This window comes from Zootoca vivipara, chromosome 12 (assembly GCF_965207765.1).
Source record: "Zootoca vivipara chromosome 12, rZooViv2.hap1.1, whole genome shotgun sequence".
NCBI lineage: Eukaryota > Metazoa > Chordata > Lepidosauria > Squamata > Lacertidae > Zootoca > Zootoca vivipara.
In genome coordinates this window covers 47,709,134-47,733,403 of record NC_142595.1, presented here as the reverse complement: position 1 = coordinate 47,733,403, position 24,270 = coordinate 47,709,134, and the positions used below count along the sequence as shown (strand labels likewise).

General features: G+C 47.3%; 1 protein-coding gene and 1 non-coding gene across 3 annotated transcripts; one reads left to right on the top strand and one right to left on the bottom strand.

The window, feature by feature from the left end:
• Nucleotides 1–1,820: 1,820 nt before the first annotated feature.
• Nucleotides 1,821–1,893, bottom strand: TRNAR-ACG (transfer RNA arginine (anticodon ACG)). Its single transcript has one exon. It is a non-coding gene; the product is annotated as a tRNA-Arg (tRNA).
• Nucleotides 1,894–2,311: 418 nt separating this feature from the next.
• On the top strand, nt 2,312–23,666 carry PRMT5 (protein arginine methyltransferase 5). Of its 2 annotated transcripts, XM_035136194.3 has the most exons (17): nt 2,312–2,464; nt 4,878–4,996; nt 6,253–6,338; nt 7,836–7,970; nt 8,948–9,063; nt 10,005–10,054; nt 10,186–10,349; nt 11,526–11,687; nt 12,605–12,682; nt 13,296–13,354; nt 14,562–14,684; nt 17,316–17,491; nt 17,803–17,912; nt 18,902–18,995; nt 19,238–19,354; nt 21,005–21,069; nt 23,288–23,666. In XM_035136194.3, the coding sequence occupies exons 1-17, from the start codon at nt 2,328–2,330 to the stop codon at nt 23,438–23,440; spliced, it is 1,944 nt and encodes a 647-aa protein (XP_034992085.2). In that variant the 5' UTR covers nt 2,312–2,327; the 3' UTR covers nt 23,441–23,666. The 2 variants fall into 2 exon arrangements, with proteins under 2 accessions (XP_034992085.2, XP_088512347.1); XM_088656221.1 differs by lacking the exon at nt 4,878–4,996.
• The last annotated feature ends 604 nt before the right edge of the window (nt 23,667–24,270 follow it).

The window sequence follows — 24,270 nt, the reverse complement described above, 5'->3', positions numbered from 1 at the left end:
GCAGAGGGACCCAGGTGGCGCTGTGGTTAAACCACTGAGCCTAGGGCTTGCTGATCAGAAGGTCGGCGGCTCGAATCCCTGTGACGGGGTGAGCTCCCGTTGCTCGGTCCCAGCTCCTGCCAACCTAGCAGTTCGAAAGCACGTCAAAATGCAAGTAGATAAATAGGAACCGCTACAGCGGGAAGGTAAACGGCGTTTCCATGTGCTGCTCTGGTTTGCCAGAAGCGGCTTTGTCATGCTGGCCACATGACCTGGAAGCTATACGCTGGCTCCCTCGGCCAATAATGCGAGATGAGCGCGCAACCCCAGAGTCGGTCACGACTGGACCTAATCGTCAGGGGTCCCTTTACCTAAAACATTAGCATTTCCCAGAAGAAAAGGTTGCACTTACATATTCCATAATGACCAGATTTGCACATCGTGTTGGTGAAGTCTGCAAACCTTTTGTTAATTAGAGCAAATGAATCACACCGGCAGTTGTTGTGGTTGTCCCTGTGGCTTTTCCTGGCTTGCTCTTTACCCAAAAGCAAAAAAAAAACCACACACCCTGCAACTGTTTGTCCCCGTGCTTTCTTACTTTGTGAAATGTGCAGATAAGTGGAAGGATGGCTTTTGTGGCTTGGCATCTTGACCAGCTCCCAAGTTCCATCTGCAGCGCATCCTGCTGGAGAAAGAACCTGGAAATACAGCCTTAAACATCTCCAGATACTGTACCCAAAATAAATTGTTCTGCTTCTGTTTGGGCTGTAATTTTAAGCTTCCGTGGGAGCCAGTTGGCTTCAAAGACACGTATAAATATAATATTCAACTGAATTATGAATACAATACATGAATATCTGTCTGTCTATCTATCTATCTATCTATCTATCTATCTATCTATCTATCTATCTATCTATCTATCTATCTGCTTCCAGACCTGTGGATTCCTGTGGTATCTGAAGAAGTGTGCATGCACACGAAAGCTCACACCAATGGCAAACTTAGTTGGTTTCTAAGGTGCTACTGGAAGGAATTTTTCTATTTTATTTTTATTTTGTGGATAGCAGGTTTTCCGGCTATATTTTGAGTTACTAAACAGCCATAAAGTGTGACACACTTGTGAAAAATTTTTAGCAGGCAGAAATTAAAAAGAGACTGCTGTTGGTATAAAGGGATTTAAAAAGAAGACACCTCCAGTATTTTTCAGTATATCTTGGACAACTTCAATTAATTAACTTTGTAATGGTTGCTATTTGTTGCTTGATGTTTTTGATTATTTTTAAAAGCGTTATTGCTTATTGAAGAGGCTAACTTTGATGCATTTAAAAAATACCTCTTGAAGGCGAGAAGAAGGGATGCCTTTTCAATGATGATGTGCTCAGCTACTGCATTATTTAGGAAAAACAAATAAGGGCATTCTGCCAGAAGCCCATATTTAACTGCATAAAAGAAAACCAGCTTCCTATCTTGGTCCCAGTAGTAGCTAAAGGGTTTCTTAGGTTTGCAAGCAAATATTCATTGCTTGGGAATTTAAAATGCAAATATGATGTAAGGAAATATTCAATTGCTTAAGCCCAATGTGAAAAAATAGGACTTTTCCTGATGTATTTAAATATTGCTCAAAGCTAATGGGTTCATATGAAAATATTTTTTTATAATTTGTGGGCAAAGCTTTCTGCCACGTTTGGGCAGGCTTATTTTTTTGCAGATTCCCCCTGCAGTATGAGGCGGAGGCTAGATGTAAAATAACGCCAATGCCTAAATGGCAATAATATTATCTAGTTACAATTTTATAATTCTTTTGTCTTTTTTGGGTGGTGGGGGCAAAATTACGTCCTTTCCGAGCCAGCCAGGAGTCGAACCTAGAATCTTCTGATCCGTAGTCAGACGCGTTATCCATTGCGCCACTGGCCCTTGGACGTTTTGGGAGTTTCACGGCACCTTCCTTATAGAGCACGCTACGGTGGGCGAGCGGGATGAACGACAGCTAAAAGCCTGTGCCGCGATGCATGCCGGGAACTGCAGTCCTCACACGAGCAGAGAGCAAGGCATGCTGATCTTTAGTAAGAACAGCAGGGGAACATAAAAAACCTCAGGCGCCTCTCAACCCAAGAGCATGATGGGAAACTGATTTCTTTCCCCGGACGCCTCATTGAGCTAAAAAGCTGTTTCCCCGCCCCCGGTTTGGAGTCTAATTGGCTCCTCCTCTCATTCCTGCCCGGGAACGGCCTCCTGCGATTGGCTGGACCTTTTATTATTATTTTTTCCCCTCCGAGGACGTCCGCTGATTGGCCAGGACGACGAAGTGGGCGCGGCTGCCGGGCTCCCGGCTCCTTGTGTGGCGGGACATGGCGGCGAGCGCAGCGGCGGCGATGGCGGCGGCAGCAGTGGGGCCGGGGGCGGCGGCGGCGCGCGTCTCCTGCGGGAGGGACTTGAGCTGCGTCCCGGAAGTGGCGGGCACCCTCGGAGCGGTCGCCAGGCAGGGGTGAGAGGGACCACGTGGTCCTCTGCTGACCCTTGACCCCTCCCTTAAGTGTGCCATGGTGACCCCTGACCTCTACCTGCGGGTCACCTGGGACCATCCTGGGCTGAGGGCTGGTTGGGTTTGCTTTGCTTTATTTTTTTAATGCCTTCCCATTTACTCAGGATTCCTGGGGTGACCTCTGACCCCAGGGGAGGTCATGCCACCTGACCCTTGACCTCAGAGAATGCAAAGGTGCTGCCTCTGTGTGGCTTCAACAGCTTCCCAGCAGGCAGAGACTCCCCTACCATAAAAGATCGTAGAATGGTAGAGTTGGAAGGGACCCCCAAGAGTCATCTAGTCCAACCCCCTGCAGCACAGGAATCTCATCAAGCATCCATGACAGGTGGCCATCCTGCCTCAGCTTATAAACCTCCAGTGAAGGAAAGTCCACCTCCACCCGAGGGAGACCGTTCCACTTTTGAACAGATAGATTGAGGGGGATTAACGTCTCCGCTTCATAGATCAGGACAATGGAACCTTTGGCATTCCAGATCTTGCTGGCCTACAACTTTTGTAACCCAGTCAAGGGGTTGGCCGCCATGGCTGGGGCTGACAAAACTGGAGTCTATAACGGCATCTGGACGTAGAGCAGGCATCCCCAAACTTCGGCCCTCCAGATGTTTTGGACTACAATTCCCATCTTCCCCAACCACTGGTCCTGTTAGGATCATGGGAGTTGTAGGCCAAAACATCCTAAAGGCCACAGTTTGGGGATGCCTGATGTAGGGTGTGGTGGCAACTCTGCTTGATTTCTGCTGTTAAGCTCACTGATGAGTGAAGCAGGTAGCACAATGGGACACTCTGGCTGTTTGAGCTCACCCAGGAATGGCCATGGGCAGGATTCCTGCAGTGCAGGGGGTTGGGCCAGATGACCCTTAGGGTCCCGTCCAACTCTATGATTCATTGCGGAAACACTTAAACTGAGTTTCCTCACCCTCATCCTCGCTTGGGAAGTAGCTTGTAACCACCTAGCCAGCCATGAACTTGGATATCATCTGGGTGAGTTGCTGTGTTTAGACACTACGTTCTAGCTTTGTAGTGACATCCTTCACCGTATATATTTTGTAGCTCTAAAAAATTAGATTCAGTCTTTGTACTGTATATTGTAAGATTTCTTCTCAGTCAAATTCCTGTAGTCACAAACCCGCAGAGCTGTAGGTGAACCCTGTGACTGTTGTTAGTGGATATTGATGACCTTGGAGGAGAAAAGAAATTAACTTTTCCAACAAGTGAGAGTTTCCCCCAGTTCTTGCTCAAGCTTCAATTCTGTCTCAAGGGATTCTGTAGAAAAAAACTCAACAATTCACTGGAGACAGTGTTGATTATCACCACTATAAAGATAACATCATCCCCAAAAAGAAAAGAAATGGGGAAGGGATGTTGGCATAAGCTGTACAACCGTATTAAAATTTTAATCCACTAGTTAATCATTTTAATCCATTAATTAATAAACTTAGAAAAACTACAGGCAGCTTATCTTTTTTTATAAAAGCATTTGCTATTCTATCTTTCAATTAGTAGAGATGCTGAAGGTGCTTACATTCTGATTGGCAGGTTAAAAACAAAAACAAAAAAACCCATGAAATAATCAGCGATAAAAGAGAGAAGAGGCAGTAGGTAGCACATGAACTAACATATCAGGGAGGTTAAATTTAATTGCCTGGGCGACCAAGTGGGAAATAAATGGGGTTGCACAACAATCAAATGCCAACAGAGCGAGTGGCTCAATCTGCACTATACGTTAAAGCAATATCATGCCAGTTCAAACAGACATAGCTTCCTCCAGAGATCCCTGAGAAAAAGGATAGATTTCTTAAAGCACTCAGGGAAATGAAGCTCTTTGAGAGGAGTAGGGAACACCTGACAATTCTCAGCACCCTTAGCAAACTGTAGCATGATACTGTTTTAAATGTCTAGAAAATATGGGGTCTGTATGTTAAGATGCGCTCCCTGGAAGGACAGATCGTGAAGCTGAGGCTCCAATACTTTAGCCACCTCATGAGAAGAGAAGAATCCTTGGAAAAGACCCTGATGTTGGGAAAGATTGAGGGCACTAGGAGAAGGGGACGTCAGAGGACAAGGTGGTTGGACAGTGTTCTCAAAGCTACGAACATGAGTTTGACCAAACTGCGGGAGGCAGTGCAAGACAGGAGTGCCTGGCGTGCTATGGTCCATGGGGTCACGAAGAGTCGGACACGACTAAACGACTAAACAACAACAATGTTAAGATGCGACTCCAGACACATCCACAGAGAAGGTTCTTTTCTGCATCCCAACCAAACACATCTCAGGTGCTGGTGGGATGCAGTGTTGTCATTTTAACTCGCGGTACCAGGATCTTAACTTCACAATTTCCTTTCTCCTCACCCTATAGGTTTGATTTCCTTTGCATGCCCATTTTCCACCCTCGCTACAAGAGGGAGTTTTTCCAGGAGCCAGCTAAAAACCGACCGGGACCCCAGACACGCTCTGACCTCTTGCTCTCGGGGAGAGGTGAGAACTTGGGAGCCCAGATTGCTTGCTGTTGCTTTCTCTGTCTATAAAAGACAGGGCGGGAAGTAATGGATTTGTTCACTTGTTAAAATGTAGTGATATTCTCAAGGGCGTGGTATAGGAAAGCCGCTTTGGTTTATTTTTTATTTTGGTGCGCGCGCACACACACACACACACACTTACTTGATGAATGACCTCTATGCAGTTTACAGGAAACAAAGTTTAAAAGAAAGGGACAAAATTGCAGTAAAAAACACAGCAATTGAAGTACAGTGGAACCTCGGTTTATGAACACCTCGGTTTATGAATTTTCAGTTTATGAACACCGCAGACCCATCTGGAACGGATTAATTCATTTTCCATTACTTTCAATGGGAAAGTTCGCTTCAGTTTATGAACGCTTCAGTTTATGAACAGACTTCCGGAACCAATTACACCCATGCTTCAAGTTACAGGTAGGTAGCCGTGTTGGTCTGAGTCGAAGCAAAATTCCTTCAGTAGCACCTTAAAGACCAACTAAGTTTATAAACTTAGTTGGTCTTTAAGTTGCTACTGAAGGAATTTTCTTATTTTGCTTCGACTCAGACCAACACGGCTACCTACCTGTAACAGGTATCTGAAGAAGTGTGCATGCACACGAAAGCTCATACCAAAATATAAACTTAGTTGGTCTTTAAGGTGCTACCCATGCTTCAGTTTATGAACGCTTCAGTTTAAGTACTCCGCGGACCCATCTGGAACGGATTAATCCACTTTCCATTACTTTCAATGGGAAAGTTCGCTTCAGTTTATGAACGCTTCAGTTTAAGTACCCCGCGGACCGTCTGGAACAGATTAATCCACTTTCCATTACTTTCAATGGGAAAGTTCGCTTCAGTTTATGAACGCTTCAGTTTATGAACAGACTTCCGGAACCAATTGTGTTCATAAACCGAGGTACCACTGTATGTCCATCTCTCTCCAGTGATTGCCAGTTCAGACAAATGTTTTCCACTACAAATGCTGGAAGGTATTCAGGTCAGGATTTGGACCAAAAAATGGGGAGGGGAGATAATTCCTTAGTAGGAGGAGGTCACTGAGTACTTGTTACTGTGTGACCCATGAGTAGTAAAAGGGTGTTTGTTTGTTTTTTTTAAAAAAAAGCTTTCATTTGATTTTAAAGGGCAAGCTGCATTCTCATTGTGGCTATTGGCTCTGAACAAGCTGCCTGTCCCTCCCCAAATGAACATTCTCCTTTACATCCTGCTTCCTTGCAGACTGGAACACCCTGATTGTGGGCAAACTGTCCCCATGGATCCGGGCAGATTCCAATGTGGAAAAGGTTCGCAGGAATTCTGAGGCGGTGAGTGAGCTTGGCAACGAAGGGTTGGGAGGTGTTTCTGGGCTGGTCTGCGAAGGTTTGCGTGCAGTGCTTGGGAGAGGGGGAAACTGTCCACCAAGACTTGCTAGACTCAAAACTCCGTCTTGGCCACCGTTTCAGAAGTGGCCAGCCAGATCATAAGCAAGATTTGTCTATTAAAATCTCTGCAAATTCCATTTATTGTTGACGTGCCGAATAAACATTTCAACAGAGATGATGGTCTGTGTGCTCCTGGCATATGGAAATTGGAGGTATCTTGCATGAGAACGTCTGGTCCTAGCCATCCTAACTAATGTCCTCTGAAATATAAATTAGAAGGAGCTTCCTTTTTTTGACCAGGTACGTGTAACTGGTCAGTAGCTTAAGGACCGCCTCTCCCCATACAAACCGACCCGACCCTGCACTTGTCATCGGAGGCCCTTCACTATGTCCCCACCCTCCCAGAGCGTTTCAGAGGGTGGCAGCAAGAGAATGGGCCTTTTCTGTGATGGTTCCCCAATTATGGAAAGCTCTCCCCAGAGAGGCTCGCCTGGTACCATCGTTACATATCTTTAGGCACCAGGCAAAAACTTTTCTCTTTACTCAGGTCTATGGCTATTGAATAATCTATGACCTGTAAAATTGTGGGGGATAAGACTGTTATGATGATTTTATTATTAGGCTGTACGTTGGTATGCTTTTTACTATGTTTTTATTATGTTTTTGTCATTGATGTTCTGTAATGTGTTTATAATATTGTACGCTACCCTAGCATCGTTTGATAAAGGGCGGCATATAAATTGAATTAATGATAATAATGCCAGTGGCTGTCATGACATCTGTGGCACTGAATTCTGTAAATTACTTGTGCATTGCATAAAGAGACAGAACTTTGGTCGTTCTAGCGCAGCATCAGCTACTCTGATTGGTGGAAACTCTCCAGGGACTCTTTCCAGGCCTGCTACCTGATATTCTTTTAGCTAGAGATTCTGAGGATTGAACCCTGAGCCACTAAGCCAGGAGTAGCCAATACGGTACACTCTAGACCAGGGGTACACAACCTGCTACCCTCCAGCCAGTGATCAGGGATGATGGGAGTTGTAGTCCAGAAACATCTGGAGGGCCGCAAGTTGTGCCTCCCTGCTCTAAGATGCTGTTGGACTTCAACTATTATCATACCCGGCATGTGTGGTGTGACCAATGGTTAGAGATGATGGGAGTTGTAGTCCAACAAAATCTTGAGGGAGCCATCTTAGCTGCTGGCCATTTCCAATAGTTCTTCCTTTTCTTTTGTCCTGAACCTCTCATTGGCTCGTTTCCTTGTATCGCTTGGAGTTGTTGTGGAGGGAAAATGAGGTTTCCTTTCTTTTATTGCATTGCCCTTTCAAAGACAAAACACCAGCCATTCTAAACCTTCCTCCAGTTGTGCTGCATATGCTTTCAAGTTTGATTTTGGCAATAACTTTACATGCTATTCTATGCTTTCTCTGTCCTCCGCAGGCCATGTTACAGGAGCTGAATTTTGGGGCATACTTGGGACTCCCAGCGTTCCTGCTGCCCCTGAAGCAGGCCGACAACCCCAACTTGGCCCGCGTTCTGTGTAACCACATCAATACAGGGCATCACACTTCCATGGTAAGGCCATCAAATACGTCCCCCCTTCTGCCATTATATCCACAGTACACCTGCAGAAACCTCACCGCATCCCTCTGACATGCTGTTTTGTTTGTTGGTACAACAATTGAAAAAAATAAAAGAAAAAATAAATGCCATTCAGACTAAGATTGAACCTAAATTGAATTTAATGGAAGATTATTATAAATGGAAGATAAAAGTTGTGTGATATGATACAATAAGGTGAATACATAGATTACAGAGAGAATAATCGGAAGTCAGTTAAAAGAAGATATAAATGAATGACTTTACTTTTTCTAATTTTTGTTGTTTTTATTCTTGTTTTTTTTTTGTGACTGCGTTTTTGGTTATATGATTGGATCTTCAGAATGTATTGTTCTTTTTGTCTGTAAAAGTGTGTGCGCCTGTTGAGTGTTTATGTTTTTAAAGAGAGAAATTAATAAAGTATTTAAAAAATAAAGAAAAAATAAATGCCATTCAAAGCAATGAAGCACAATACAAAACAACAACATCATCAACAACAACAACAACATTTATATGCTGCCTTATCTGGCTGGGTTGTCCCAACCACAATCTGGCTGGCTTCCAACAGAATATTAAGAATCACAATAAAACATCAATTAAAAACTTCCCTATATAGGGCTGCCTTCAGGTGCCTTCTAAAATTCAGCTTCCAAAATGAAAACCCTAATTTACCTTTCATTGGAATTAATCTTTCATCAGAAGCTGATGGAGGTTTTAATGCAGAGGTTGGGTGGACATCCACTAGGGATTCTTTCTCTCTGATTCCTGCATTGCTGGGGGGGGTTGGACTAGATGACCCCTGGGGGTTCCTTCCAACCCCACGATTCTCTGATTCTGTCAGTATGCTCAGGTCAGTGTTGAAGATAAAGCCCGACCAACCCTATCCTTCCTGCCTCATGCATGTGATCATTTCTCCCCCTCTCTCTTCCCCCCTCCCCCTCCCCCAAATCTAGTTCTGGATGCGCGTCCCACTGCTGGACCCTGAGGACTTGCGGGACGACGTTATCGAGAATGAGGCAGTGCAGGAGGTAGAGGATGAGTCTGCAGGCGAGGAGAAGACCTGGCAGTGGTGAGTGGCTGTCAGCCGGCATCTGGGCAGATGTTGGGAAGGTAGAGCCAGTTTGCTACTGAATAAGAACAGTGTGCAAGTCACACTTCTGAAGCTGAGGTTTTGCTTGTTTGTTTTATTTTCATTTTAACCGCTCTGAGATCTATGGATGAAGGGCGGTATACAAATTTATTTTTATTTTTAAAAAACTATTAATCTCTTCCTATGAAACCTCTTGAAATGACTTGGCAAATAAATACATAATTTCATATATGAAAACAGTTGAGACAATCACATACCTAAATAAACATGTATATAAACAATTGCAAAGAGGTCCTTTTTCACCTAGATTCAGCCCAGTACTTAAGGCAGGAGTAAGATGGTTTCCATAACCCCGTATTCATTTATCCCAAACTGGGCAAGAAGTGAATCAAGGGGTCAACCGTGCTAGAGATTGTCGTCTCTCTTCAAAAGCAGGGGCGGAATCCAGATTTGTTCTTGGAACTCTTGTTATGCTGCTGAAGAACTAGATCAGGCATTCCCAAACTTCGGCCCTCCAGATGTTTTGGACTACAGTTCCCATCATCCCTGACCACTGGTCCTGCTAGCTAGGGATCATGGGAGTTGTAGGCCAAAACATCTGGAGGGCTGCAGTTTGGGGGTGCCTGAACTAGATAATCGTGTTCTTTTTTCTTTTTTCTTTAATGTTTCGACCCTTCGATACCGGCTGTTTCAATTCGTGTGGCCATTTGTGGTAAAGTGGGGCTGCCCTTTTGGCTCCCCTCTCCCGAGACTCAACACCTGAGTCTTCTGACTCACCTCCTGAACACATCAGTTGCTCCGCTAGTTGCGTAAACAAGTCCTGAGAGAGGAATGGAGGGAGGGGAAGAGGACGATGCAGGTCAGAGGAAGAGACAAGAGATGCCAGTCTTCCCATGGGGCCACATTTCTTGTTTCTCCAGGTGGCACAATTTCCGGACGCTGTGTGACTACAACAAGCGTGTTGCCGTGGGTGAGTGCTGCTGGGCCGAGACGGGGGGGGCACCCCCAGAGGGAGGGAGGCTTGCACCCCTTGGCACCCTCGAGGTGCAGAGACGGGTGCCTCTTCTCTTCCTTTGACGCCTTTTTATGCCTTCTCCCCAGCGCTGGAGGTGGGCCCCGACCTGCCGTCCAATCACGTCATTGACCGCTGGCTGGGGGAGCCAATCAAAGCGGCTATACTGCCCACCAACATCTTCCTGACCAATAAGAAAGGCTTCCCTGTCCTCTCCAAGATGCATCAGCGCCTGGTCTTCCGCCTGCTGAAGGTCAGCTTCCCCCTTTTCTACCTTGAGAACAGGACGCTGGGCTGGATGGGCCATTGGCCTGATCCAGCAGCCTCTTGCGTTCTTACCTGCTTCTTTCCATCACTGGAACCCTGAGTTAATCGCCTGTGTGAAGGGCTACCTGTCTAAATTCTTCTCTACCTTTCCCTGTTGGAAAGAGCACAGCACCGTCCTCTCTAGGGCGCCATTTTCTGCAACAAAGCCATTTCCCGATGTCGGGAGAGAGCCTCGTTTTTTGCGAGGGCACACAAGAAGTGAAGGGCGGGGGGAATTAGCAGCAGAGAATTCTGAGCTACGGCCCCACGTGATTTTGCTAAATTAAATCCTCTTGAAGAGAAAACGTTAGCTCTACGTGTGAAAAGATGTATGACTAGAACAGGTGCCTGGCAGGTAATTCCTGAGGGACTTGCAGTCTGTGCGGTTGAAGCAGGCGTTTGGGAGATCTAGCGAAGCCAAAATAACCTGCAGTTGAAATAATCTTACATTATTTGCCTGCTTGTTCCCGCCTCCATCCCTCTCCTTCCCCTGTTTCTGTGGGTCTGTTTTTAGATCTGGGGCGCGATCATCCAGCATGTGGGCCTAATCCAGGCCTCCCTGCTCCACGTTAGATGTAATGTCAGGTGCGGGGCTGATAAAAGTTGAGCTTGAGTGATTTGCAGAGCCTGCAAAGCCTATTGTATGGCACTTCCCAAGAGCCGGATGGTTGCTAGGCATTTGAGAAGTGCTGCGCACGGGACTTTGACAGGTGTCAGTCACCTATCAAATTATTCATAGGCAGGTTTTGCAAAGGGGAGATGAGGAAGTGGCCCGCCAGGCCAGGAAGGTTCCCCGCAGCATCATGTACACAAAGAATAATTTGCAGAGCGATGGGTCACCAGGGCGGGTGAGCGAATATTTTAGTATGGGCCATAAGCCAGGATGGTGTAGGGGTCAGACTGTTGGACCTAAGATACAGGAGATCAGGGTTCAAATCCCCACTCGGCCATGAAGCTTGCTGGGTGACCTTGGGTCTATCGCAGTCTGTCAGCCTGACCTACTTTGCAGGGTTGTTGTGAGGATAAAGGAGGGAGGTAGAGAACCCTGTTCACCACTTTGAGCTCCTTGGGGAAAGGCTGGGTGTAAAGAAATAAACTTGGACCTTCCATTCCCTTCCCCCAGCTTGAGGTGCAGTTCATCATCACAGGTTCCCACCACCATCCGGAAAAGGAGTTCTGCTCCTACCTGCAGTACCTGGAGTACCTGAGCCAGAACCGCCCTCCTCCTTCTGCCTATGAGCTCTTTGCAAAGGGCTATGAAGACTATCTCCAGTCCCCGCTGCAGGTGAGTCTCCTGGGCTCAAGGTCCTCTCCAGCTCTTAAAAATACGCAAGTTGCTCCCCCTCAGCCTTCATTCCCCACCTCTGAAATTTGACCCCCCCTTGGATGTGTTATAAGCATCAGATCAAAGATGTTGCAAAGAGGACTGCCATGTGTTTTGGCTGAATTCCACCATCCTGGTACAAAACCCGCAGTGAGGAAGCCTGCACATATTCTGCGTTGGTGTAACTTGCTTGGCTACGGTTTTCCAAGCGCCTTCTTTCCTGGTTGGTCGGCGCCCTTCCCAAATCGCACTGGGGGGGGGGCAGGACAGGGAGCAGTTAAGACTGCCTCCTTTCCCCCAGCCTGTAGAGGCAAAGGAGCAGGGGGGGCCCTCCCTGTCGGGCTGCCCCCTGCCAACGTCGCCTTTCGCACTCGCCTCTTCCTCATCTGACTTCCACCACAGCCAGGATTGTAGCCCTGGTTGTTGTTGGACTAAAATAGTCTGGTCTATCTCTGGATGCTTTAAGGATGCTAATAAATTATGATGGTGATGCCTTAGTTAAGATTCCTGCGTTGCAGGGGTTGGACTGGAATTCCCTCGGGGTCCCTTCCAGCTATATCGGGCACCCCCCAAACTGCGGCCCTCCAGATGTTTTGGCCTACAACTCCCATGATCCCTAGCTAACAGGACCAGTGGTCAGGGATGATGGGAATTGTAGTCCAAAACACCTGGAGGGCCAAAGTTTGGGGGTGCCTGAGCTATATGATTCTGTGATCTTCCCATTTGACCTTTTCCTTGGTGTGTCTTTTTCATCCGCCCCTCTCCTTACCCACAATGCTGGAAGTCTTGCTCCCTAACACACACCCGGCCCCTTTGTTTGCTGTGTTGCCCACACTGGGTGTGAAGCCTTTCTCCTTGTGGTGCTTCTCCCCCTGCAGCCCCTGATGGACAACCTGGAATCCCAGACCTATGAGGTGTTTGAGAAGGACCCTATCAAGTACTCCCAGTACCAACAGGTTGGTGCGTGGCGGAGAAAAGGTGTGGGAGGGAGGTTGGAGCTATGAGAGAGGGGCAAGAAGTGGGGAGGGGAAAAGAGTGCAGGGGAGGGGTACGTGGGGAGGAGCATAGGCCAAATATTTGTGATTGGGTGGAACACGGAAGCCGGTTGGAGCACTGAAGGGCCAACATTTTGTGGGAAGGAGGCGAAACTAGAGGGAAGGGTAGCTAATTGGCCTTCCTGGTGTTGTTGGACTCCAACTCTCCTATCAGCCTCAGCTGATGGCAAATAGTCAGGGATGATGGGAGTTGTAGTTTAGCAGGACCTGGAGGACACCACATTCGGGTTAGAGAGTAGAGGCCTTATAACAGGCATCCCCAAACTGTGGCCCTCCAGATGTTTTGGCCTACAACTCCCATGATCCCTAGCTAACAGGACCAGTGGTCAGGGAAGATGGGAATTGTAGTCCAAAACATCTGGAGGGCCGAAGTTTGGGGATGTCTGCCTTATAAGGAAGGTGTTTTGTGAAGGGGAGATTGAAGTGGGAACATTATCAGCTAGTTCTCAATGGCGGGGAGAGGAACGGACTTTTACAGACACACTCAAAAGCCCATTATTCTCCCTCCCATCAGGCGATATACAAGTACCTGCTAGACCGTGTGCCTGAGGAGGAGAAAGAAACTAACGTTCAGTGAGTAAGAATCCCAACGATGAGCCGGGTTGGCCTCATTTGACCGCCTTTGCAGAGAATGCTGGGAAATGGGTGTGGGAGGCACATTTTGGGCGCTTTTTAGCCAGCCGTTTATTGCCATGTTATATTTCTTTATGAAAACATTTCTATATTGGTATGTCGTTATAGGTAACATATATGTGTGTGTGTGTGTGTGTGTGTGTCAAAGCTGTTTACAGCAATAAAAACATATAACCGTACAATAAAAACGTATTAAAAGGTTAATAACAAACAGTGGTTAACCGTTGTGGAAGGACGTATTTCCAATTGCCTGGAGGAATAGAAAAGTTTCAGCAGGCTCGGTAGTAAATGAGCAGACAGGGAAGCTTTGGTAATATACTATTTCAGTTCTGTTCAGCTTGTGGTGCCACCTTAGTGGGGATGAAACTCTTGTTCGGCACCACCTGCCCTATTTTCCTTTCAGAAATTATAAGTTGAAAAGGGCCCTCTCCCTGTTTCTTCGTACTCGGCTTGAACTCCCAGATCCTCTAATCTGCACAGTGTCTTTCAAGCCGTCCCCCACCCGCAGGAGCAACAAATTTACTGCCGGCTCTTCCAAGTAAAGCTTGACATCAAAACTACCACAGTGTGCACCCAGAGAAACACACTGTTTGATGATGCTTTCTCCTTTTTTGACTCTGCCTTGCCCCGAGCGCAGGCTCCAGCAGTTCCTTGCAGCGCATTAAAAATAAATAAAGAGGAATGAACCGTTCGGAAGTAGGGTTTCTCATTTTTAAGAAAAAATTGGCACTCCTTCAATTTTAACTCTTCCCTCGCTGAGAAGACTGTGTTCGGGAGCGCTGTGCCCGTTTCCTGCACACACTTAAATTGGGAGCGAACACCATTGAACCCTGCATGACCGCTCCTGAGGAGTAAAGGTCAAAAATCCAACTGCGTGCGTCGGTTAAAATGAAGTAGCCCGACTTGGGTTCGAATGTGGCCTAGCGGGAATTGGCGTAACTCCAGAAACGGAGCACAGATAGTGGCCTTCCCACACAAGATGTCGGTGGGCCTTGAGTTTTATTGTGCTTTCGGGGTCTGCGCCAACGCCTCTTTCCAGCTGGTCAGCCATCTTGGAGAATAAGCTGCTCAGTTGTTGCCTGTTACTTTAGCACCCCAGTCAGCCTCTTCTCCCTCTTCTCCCTTCTCTCCTTCCCCAACCGCCCAGGGTGGTGATGGTGCTGGGGGCAGGACGGGGCCCCCTTGTGAATGCCTCCCTCCGCGCTGCGCGACAGGCTGACAGGCACATCAAGATTTACGCCGTGGAGAAAAACCCCAATGCTGTGGTGACGTAAGTACTTCAGCCGCCGCCCCCCCCCCCCGGTGAAATGGAAAAGAAATGTTTTGTGCTCACTCTTCTGAGAGGAGAGCAGGTGAAACCCACACAGGCCCCCGTACTGGCTGTGACGAAAAGGAAACCGGAAAACTGCAGGATTTGGGAAGGTTTACAGGAGCAGGGCTCTGCTCTTCACCCTGCACAAACTAACAAATTGAAAGATAACTTTTTTTTTTTTACAATAGTTGGGCGGTAACTTACTTCAGTAAGTACCCCACAGCCCATTGCATCTATTACCTGAGGCAAATGCTCCAAAACAGGAACCGAGATGGGAGATAACGCAGGAAACCGTAATCTAGAATGTTTTGCTGTCTGCAGATTAACAGATAGTTTTAACGTGCAGATTTTGCTCTCTGGCACCCACCCCCTTCTTTGTTGTTGTTTCATAACTGGGGAAGAGAAAATGCCTTCTGAACGAGGGAGGGCTTGCGTTTCCTCTCCGTCCCCCTTCCCTTTGGTATTACATGTTAGTTTAAAATGGAAGCTTCTAGGCAGATATCTTGTACATTGGTTAGTATTCTTTGGGCAGGTTCCTAATAAATCAAAAGATTTTAGCAGGCTGCTAAAATATAATTACAGGCACATTTGCACTTCCCGTTATTAAATATAACAGCAATAAATAATACTATTACTGTACTTCACTGCGGCATTAGGTGGGAAAAGGCTTTGTTCCTTCTTAGAGGCCTCACCCAACCCTGTCGTACTCCCCATATAAGCTGCAGGTGGGAGATCTGATGACACACTCGTTTTTATCTTACAGCTTCATACTGTGAGTCAGGTGTGGATTTCAGTTCACAGTGCCCTTGGGGAAATGGCATTGTCCTAGCCAGGTTTGGAAGACCTGTAGTCCTCTGGCTGTTGCTGGACTACAACTCCCATGAGCCTTAGCGTGTATGCCCGATCGCAGTTGTAGTAGTTCAGCAACAGCAAAGGCTTCCCCACAACTAGTCTGGACTGCAGAGGTGTATTACAGTGGTACCTTGGGTTGCGGACCCGATCTGTTCCAGGGTGCCGTTCGCACCCTGAAAAGTCTGCAACCTAAGTGGCGCTTTCGCACATGCACGAAAGCACGGTAGAGCGCTTCTGCACATGCGTGCACGGCGAAACCCATGAGTAAACACTTCCGGGTCCTCCGCATTTGTAACCGGGGAAAACTAAACCTGCAGTGGACGCAACATGAGGTATGACTGTACTAGGAAACAGAGAAAGTTTGCTTTTGCTGTGACTTTCCCTCTCAGCCTTGTGCGAACGTGGCGGTTAACTTGAATGGCTTTCAAAGTGGATTAGAGAAATTCACGGAGGATTAAGCTATTGAGGGCTACTAACCCTTATAGCTAGGCTCTCCTTCCGCTGCTGGGATTACCAGTTACTAGAAACTGCAGGGCACATTGCAATGAGGTCGAGGATACGTTCTTTCATATGTGATGGACCTGTAAAAAGGTAAAAGAGTATTGGGAAAGAATTTATCATGAATTGGAAAAAAAAATCTTTTAAAGCACTTTCCCATAAAAAGCCAGAGTTCTTTTTGTTGGGGATAATTCAGATGAAAATTCCCAGGTGTCAAAAAAAAGGTAATTTATGTATGCCACTATGGTGGCCCGTATTCTGTTAGCCCAAAAATGGAATGTGAGCGATGTCCCAACCAAAGAAGAATGGCAACTTAAAAGTGATGCAATATGCACAGCTTGTGGATCTAACTTAAGGAATAAGAGAACAAGAAGAACATTTGTTCTTCTTAATGATTGGAAAATGTTTATTGAATATATTGGGGGGAAACTGTGTACACTTGAAAATGTTGGCAGCATTAAGATAAATGCAACAGTGTAAATAAGTTTTGATGGGTGTAATAATGGAATACTGAATGGTTTAGTTTATATAAAATATGCATGGAAAGAGAAGAAGGGAAGTCATTGATATCTTAAGGTTGTTTAAATGTATATTCTCAATTCTAAAACTGTGTGTGTGTGTATGTGTGTGTGTGTACACACCCACACACCCACACACACACACACACACACACGAAAGAAAATATGAATGAATGAAACTGCAGTGCTGTTGTGCTCCAGTTTGCAGGCTTCTCCTAGGTGTCTTGTGGGCCACTGAGAGAGGATAATACTGGACCAGACGGGCCTGTAACTCAATCCAGCAGGGCTTCCCCTATGTTCTTGCACTAAAACCCCTGCTTTGTGTTGTAGCGATAAGGGGGAAGGTGGTGGAGCTGTGGTGTCGCCGGAACAAAGATCCAGGGATGGAAAAGGCTGGGAACAGTTACTCATTCCAGCCTTCCTTTGAGTGGGGTTGAGGCGTCCCCATGCCCATGCCTTGAGTCTCCCTAATGTCCTTGTGGGGTTGAAATGTCGGGATAACCTGCTCTGCACACCAAGGTGTTTTATGACCCTCCTAAGGAGCCTCATAAGAAGAGCTGAATCGGGCCCATCTAGTCCAGCATCCTGTTCTCACAGTAGCCAACTAGATGTCTCTTCTTGGAAGCCCACAAGCCGGTCCTGCCTGAGGGCAACAGCAGCTGAGGCTGAAACTGTGCCACTTCGGCGCCCTTGACCGCTGCCTTCCCTTCCCTTCCTGCAGGCTGGAGAGCTGGCAGTACGAGGAATGGGGTTCCCAGGTGACGGTGGTCTCTTGCGACATGCGTGAGTGGGAAGCCCCCGAGAAGGCTGACCTCATGGTGTCAGAGTTGCTGGGCTCCTTTGCCGACAACGAGTTGTCCCCAGAGTGCCTGGATGGGGCAGAGCACTGCCTGAAAGGTGAGTGGGGCACAGTGGAGGGCAGCCCACAGACAGGGAGAGTATAATTGGGGGGGGTCGTTTTGAGTAGGGAGGGAGCACTGCTTTGAGCATCTAGATCAGGTACCCCCAAACTTCGGCCCTCCAGATGTTTTGGACTACAATTCGCATCTTCCCCAACCACTGGCCCTGTTAGCTAGGGATCATGGGAGTTGTAGGCCAAAACATCTGGAGGGCCGAAGTTTGGGGGTGCCTGATCTAGATGCTTAGTGGGTTGGGGCTACCAGCCAATTCCAAGCACTTGATGCCTTTTCTCTTCTCCACCTACGCAGAAGGAGGGGTGAGCATCCCAGGTGACTACACTTCCTTCCTGGGCCCAATCTCATCCTCGAAGCTCTACAACGAAGTGCGTGTCTGTCGCGAGAAAGACCGCGACCCCGAGGTGGGAGTTCCTCCATACCCCGTGCCCTGCAATCTGCAGTTCTGCATTTATAAAAGAAATAAAAAACTGTTGCGTGGAGAAAAAGCAGGATCCTGCGATCTTTGTGAATAACACAGGCAGAAAATGGCGCTTTTCCTAACCGTCAGTAATGCATGAAAACATTGGGTCAAGGTTAAAAAGAAATACCCCTTTATTGTTTCAATACCACACACACACAAATGTATTTGGAAGGATATGAGACCAGACAGCTAAATTCAGCTAAGACAACAGAGTCTTGTAGCGCCTGGAAGATGGGAACATATGTTACGGCCATAAGCTTTTGTGGAATGGACTCTTATCTGGAAAAGCGTATGTCAGTATTGAACTCTCAGCTCCCATCAGCCCAAACCTGCAGAGCCAACAACCAGGGATGATGGACATTGTGGTTCAACAACATCTGGACGGCACAGTGTGTGTTACTGATGGCTTTTAGGACATAATAAATGTGCTAGTTTTCCAGTTGCTACAATATGGCTCTCATATCTTCTCCCAGCCTCTTTTGCAGGCTAAACCTGCCCAACTCCCTCAACCGTTCCCCATAAGGCTTGGCTTCCAGCCTAAATGTAATCAGAGGCGAAGAGCTTGTTACATTAAGGACTAGACGCTTCTTGTTAATGCATTTGTAAAAGAATCAGTGTTAAGAGCACGGGGAATGACATGTTCTGTAGGGACAGGAGAGATTAGTGACATGAACTGAGCTGTTTTGAACTGTTCAGTTCAAGTTCCACAAACTCGGCAGACAAAGACTGTATTCTTTTGAAGAAGGTCCGACACAGTTTTTGTACAACTGTCTCACTCCCCGCCCTCCCAAATAATAGGAGGAAATAATTGCAAACCTTTAACATGGCTCTCTCAAGTACGACAAGCAGTCGGTGCCTATGCATGCAAGGTGAATTTTAGAGCAGTGTCCTAACAGTGTTTTGTTCTGTTCCTGTCTTTCACATCCCCAGGCTCAGTTTGAAATGCCTTACGTTGTCCGGCTTCACAACTTCCACCAGTTGGCACCCCCGCAGGCATGCTTCTCCTTCAAGCACCCTAACCCAGGTAGGAGAAGGGCTGCAGAGGAGCTAACCACATGTTCCCTGCTGAGGAGGGTGGGGCTTGGACTAGCCACGTGATGTGGCCGGAACGGCTAGTCACACCTTTAAAAACCAAACTCCACAGAACCTGGGTTGGCACAGCCCAGGTGAGTGGTGGGCGATCAGCTTGTGCTCTTAAGAGAGCAAGGTGGGCCGCCCTTTGAGGGGGCGTGGCCTTGGCTGACCACACCCTCTCCCTCCTTGTAGACAGAGTCAAAGACAACAACCGCTACCAGACGCTGGAGTTCCCTGTGGATGTAAACACAGTGCTTCACGGTTTTGCCGGCTACTTTGAGACCACTCTATATGGAGACGTCACTCTCAGTAAGTTGAGGGCAGATAAGTGGGGTTATTTATTTCATTTAAATACTTTTAAACTGCATGCCCATGGAAAGTACGACAGGGCGGTGTACGGCATACAAAAGCAATTTAAAACGTCAGTAGCCACTGGTAGAAGGCCTGTCCGAATAACAGGTTTTTTTTAGAGACTCCCAAGAGGCAAGAATTAATATTATATTATTTATTAAATTTGTATACCGCCCTGTATCTGTAGATCTCATGGCGGTTCATGGCATAAAATTACAATATAAAAAACACACAAAATCTATATATATATATATAAATGTTCACACTGCGTGCGTGGAGGTAACACCCTTGCTCCGTAACCGCTGGACCAAATTGCATCAAATTAGGACAAAGCGTACCTTGCCCATTAGGGAGGAATCTGTCATACTTTTTTTTTTTTTTTTTAAAATGATTAAACACAAAAAAGTGGCACCCAAATTAGACGTCACCAGCAAAAGCTCTGAAGATTCCAGCAGCATCCAATAGAAAGGCAGATCTCCGAGAGTGGGGCCAAATCGTTACATCATCAACCACCGTCCAACAACCGCCAAAACGGCCATTCCACACCCAAAGCCCAAGGATGGACACCACCAAGACAGCCATTACCAGACAAAGGCAAACGGCTAAACCCAGAGCCACTGCCAAAGGAGACCACAGCCCGCTGCCATAGGCCGCAACCCAAAAATACACGCATACACACCCAAGCCAAGGCCGACAGACTAGGCCTCGGCTCCACTTTACAGAATATCCCGAGTGGAGCCCTGGGTGGGGGGTGGGGGGGGAGGGGCCCGAATAGGTAATGGGTTGAGACAGGGTGGAGGGAGTCATAGGGATGACCCGGGGGAGGGGGGACGAAATACCTCATGGGTTGCTACAGGATGGGAGGAATCACAGGGTTGAGACACAACGGGGGGGGGGGGGAGAGGGAAAAAAACACATAGTCCAGGGGGGGAACGTACACATCCTCCCCCTTTCCTGGGAAACAAGGAACCTGAGTCAGGCACAGCAACGCGTCATGGATCGTCACAGGGTGGGGGCAGCCACAGGGATAACCCACAGCAACGCGTGGCAGTGCCAGCTAGTACATAATAAAAATAACAGCAAAACCAACTCAACAATCCCCCTTCCACAACACATTTCAAAGGGTGTTGGATGTCAGTCACCCAAAGGCCTAGTTGAAAAGGAACATTTTTGCCCGGCACTTAAAGGTGTATAATGAAAGTGCCAGCCCAAGCATTGCACAAACAGGAAGCCACTGCAGAAAAGGCTTGTTCTCGTGTTGCCTCCCTTCGGACTTCCCATGGAGGCGGCACACGCAGAATGGTCCAGATGATGATCTCAGGGTCCGGGTAGGTTCATAGGGAGAGAGGCGGAGTTGAGGTATTGCAGTCCTGAGCCATTCCTTCTGAATGGTTCCTGCTGAACCTCTAATGGCAGGGAGTTCCACGGGGTAGGGAACCTGTCACACTGAAGGTTTGGTTCCTAGCAAAGGCCAACAGAAGCTCAGGTGGTGGGGAGCCACCAGGTGTGCCCCCCCCCTCAGAGGTTGAAGGTGTGGAGTGAGCGATCTTGCGTTGATGTTCATTGATGTTGCAGAACGTGCCTTTTTTCAATGTTTCCTCCGCCTAGGTATTCGGCCTGAGACTCACTCACCTGGCATGTTTTCATGGTTCCCTATCTTCTTCCCTCTCAAGGTAAGTGCTTCCTTGAACGCTCCCTTGTGGGAGAGGAAGGCATCCCTTGTTACCGCTGGGCGGTAAGACTTTGCACCAAGGGAACCTCCAAGGTGATAAGAACAGCTGTAGGAGGTGTGGGCGTTTTGTGCGCTTTACATTCAGTGGGGGGTAACACAACAATGTGTGCCAGGATAATCAAATGCTATTTAAGGCAACACGGTTTCTGTCTCCTCGTCTCTGTCTTTGCTACTTCTTCCCCCACTGTCTCCTCCTCTGCCCTCTTACACACCTTTTCTTTGCTTTTGATCTCCTTTTGACTTTTTTCCTTTTTTTGTTAGTGGTGGTGGCAGGACTGGATGGTTCTTCTAAACTGGTTTTCACATCTATAAGAAAACCTATTTGGCGGGGGGAAATAACAAAACAGGATTCTCCCAGCTAGCCCACGCATTCCTAACGCTTTTAGATTATCGCTGAGAGCACAAGGCTTTCGTCAAGAGTAGGGTGGGTGGCACCAGGTTCTGGTTCTCATGTAGCATGGACTGAGGAAGGCTCACCGCTTCTCAGTTTAGGTGTACAGCAGAACAGGAACAACAAAGCAGTTCTAAAATGTGATGGTTTTTACTTCCAGAAATTAAAGGGTTGGGGATATATGGAGGAATGTCAAAGTGTAACTTTTGAGGGATCCGTGTGGCAAGGTCTGTTGGGGCATGTGCAGAGTGCCCATTCAACACGCCAGCTAAATGTGCAAATGGAAAACCTGGAATGGGGTTGTCAAAAAAGAGCACCAGGCATTGGGGTGAGGTCAGTTCCTTCAGTGACCGGAAGTCCAAAGTATAATGCAGATCCGTATCTTAGCAGTTACATGCAGTTGCAGCATAAAGTAATCTTGGTCTCTCCGAACAGACAGCTTACAGCAAAAATAATAAAACACAGGTTAGTTTCTAGCCAAGGGGCAGGGGCCCAAGGCAAACTTGCTACAAACACATGGGTATTTATACTTTAGATTGTGCCAAGTCGCTCTCTTGACTTACTCTCACAAGTTTTCACATCTTAGCCAGCTGCAGGTGTAGGGCAAGGGCAAGCACACCTAAACGAACCCTTTCTTGTCATTTTCCTCTGCATGCAATAAAATCTTATAAATAAACAAGGTCTTGTCTGGGAGAAAAGCAGTGCAGTGCTGGTAAGGGTGGAAGGCCTGGTGGGTAATAGTAGGTAGAGCCAGAGCCCAGTGATAGGCTGAGCCAACTAAATCTAACTTAGCAGGGAGGAGCTACAAAGGCAACATCAAGGGAGCTGGCAGCCAGTGGCTGGCACCTCCCAACTGGTCGTGTTTTGAATACGTAGGCAAGTCAGAGCTGTCTTGAGCACAGGCTGAGCTTGATGGAGCAGTGCTCCGTTTGCCCTAGTAGACTGCCTCCAGCGGGGAAATTAATGATTATTTCTCGCATTGTTAGTTGCATTCTTCTTCTTTGGTGATCACTCGTAGCCAAGTAAGATTTTCTTCCATGAAAACGATTTTAACAGTGACTGTGGAGGCCACTTCTGGATCCACACGTCCTTCCACAGTGGGGACATAGGTTTCTGGGCAGGAACTGATCACGGTGAGGGTTTGCCAAAGGTGCCTTCCTCTTAGCACGTTTCTCCCTTTCGTCCTGAGTTCGAGCGCCTTCACCGCCCATGACACCTTTGGTAGAGGCTGTTCTCCAGTTGGAGTGCTCGCAGGCCAGTGTTTCCCAGTTGTCGGTGTTTATACTACATTTTTAAAGATTTGCCTTGAGACAGTTTTTACGCTTTCCATTTTAAAGTTCAGAATAGAGTAGCTGCTTTGAAAGACGATAATCGGGCATCTGCACAACATGACCAGTCCAACGAAGTTGATGTTGAAGAATCATTGCTTTCAACACTGGAGTTCGAGCGTCTTCAACGCCCATGACACCTTTGGTAAAAGCTGTTCTCCAGTTGGAGTGCTCGCAGGCCAGTGTTTCCCAGTTGTCGGTGTTTATACTACATTTTTTTAGATTTGCCTTGAGAGAGTCTTTAAACCTCTCTCTTGCCCAAGGCAACCCAAAGTGATTTACAACCAAACAAGAGAAGGGAAGAAAAGTCTTTAGCAGACTGCTGAGGGAAAAGGACTTGTGGACAAAGGTTCCTGATTTAATACTGTGTTGGGGTGGTGTTTTCCTGGTTCATGAATGGACCCCCAGCTATTAATGCTCTTCTCCCTACCCCCCCCCAGCAACCCATGAACGTGCAGGCAGGTGAGCGCATTCGTGTGGCCTTCTGGCGCTGCAGCAACTCGAAGAAAGTGTGGTACGAGTGGGCCGTAGTCTCTCCCATGTGCTCCGTCATCCACAACCCCACAGGACGTTCCTACACCATTGGACTATGAGGGGAGTCAAGTCCATTCCCCTTAACCAAGTTCTTCTTGCTGCCAGCCCTGAGCGACAAGAAATCCTCTTTCCACTCAGAGTAGCATCAGAGACTGTGCAGGGGCCTGGAGGGGCTCCAACCACGCTGCGGGTTTAGGTCCAGGAAAGGTCCATTCTTAACGCCTGCCATTGTTCTATGTATTGCTTCTGGTCTGTGAAATTTCAATAAAGTCATTCAAATGTGTATTTGGAGCTGTTGTCTGTAATGAAGCAAGGAACTCGTTTTCAATATTGGGTTTTGAAAGCGATACAACCATTATAGAATTAGCTGCCATCTTCTGTCTTAACTTAGATGGCTTTAAACAACAAAACCAGTTGAAGATAGCCCTGCTGATGGCTGTTAACTGTCGCCGCTAAGTAGAACTTCCATGTTCAGAGGCAGTCTATCAGGAATCAGGGCCAACAGGATGCACGTCAGCTGGAGGCCCCAAGCATCCCTGAGCCGCTCCGGTCTTACCAAGCAGAACACCTAACAGTTGTTATGATAAACATACAAAAGTTAAAATACTAAAACGGGTTAAAATTCCTTCAACTTCCTAAGCATCAGCAGGTGCCGAAAAAGAGCACAGCAGAGGCACCTGCTTGATGTCAAGAGGCAGGGAGTTCCAAAGTGCCCAAACAGGTTCAGCACCCACGTAGGTTTCTCATTCCAAAACGCTTCAGCTCTTTTTTTGCTGGGCAGGGTTGTGGACCCGCAGGTGCCAAAACTAGTTGCAAACCAGTTTAAATCTGGTATGTGCTCTGACCACAGGAGCAGCTTATATGAAGTACTGCTGCCATTATCATTTTA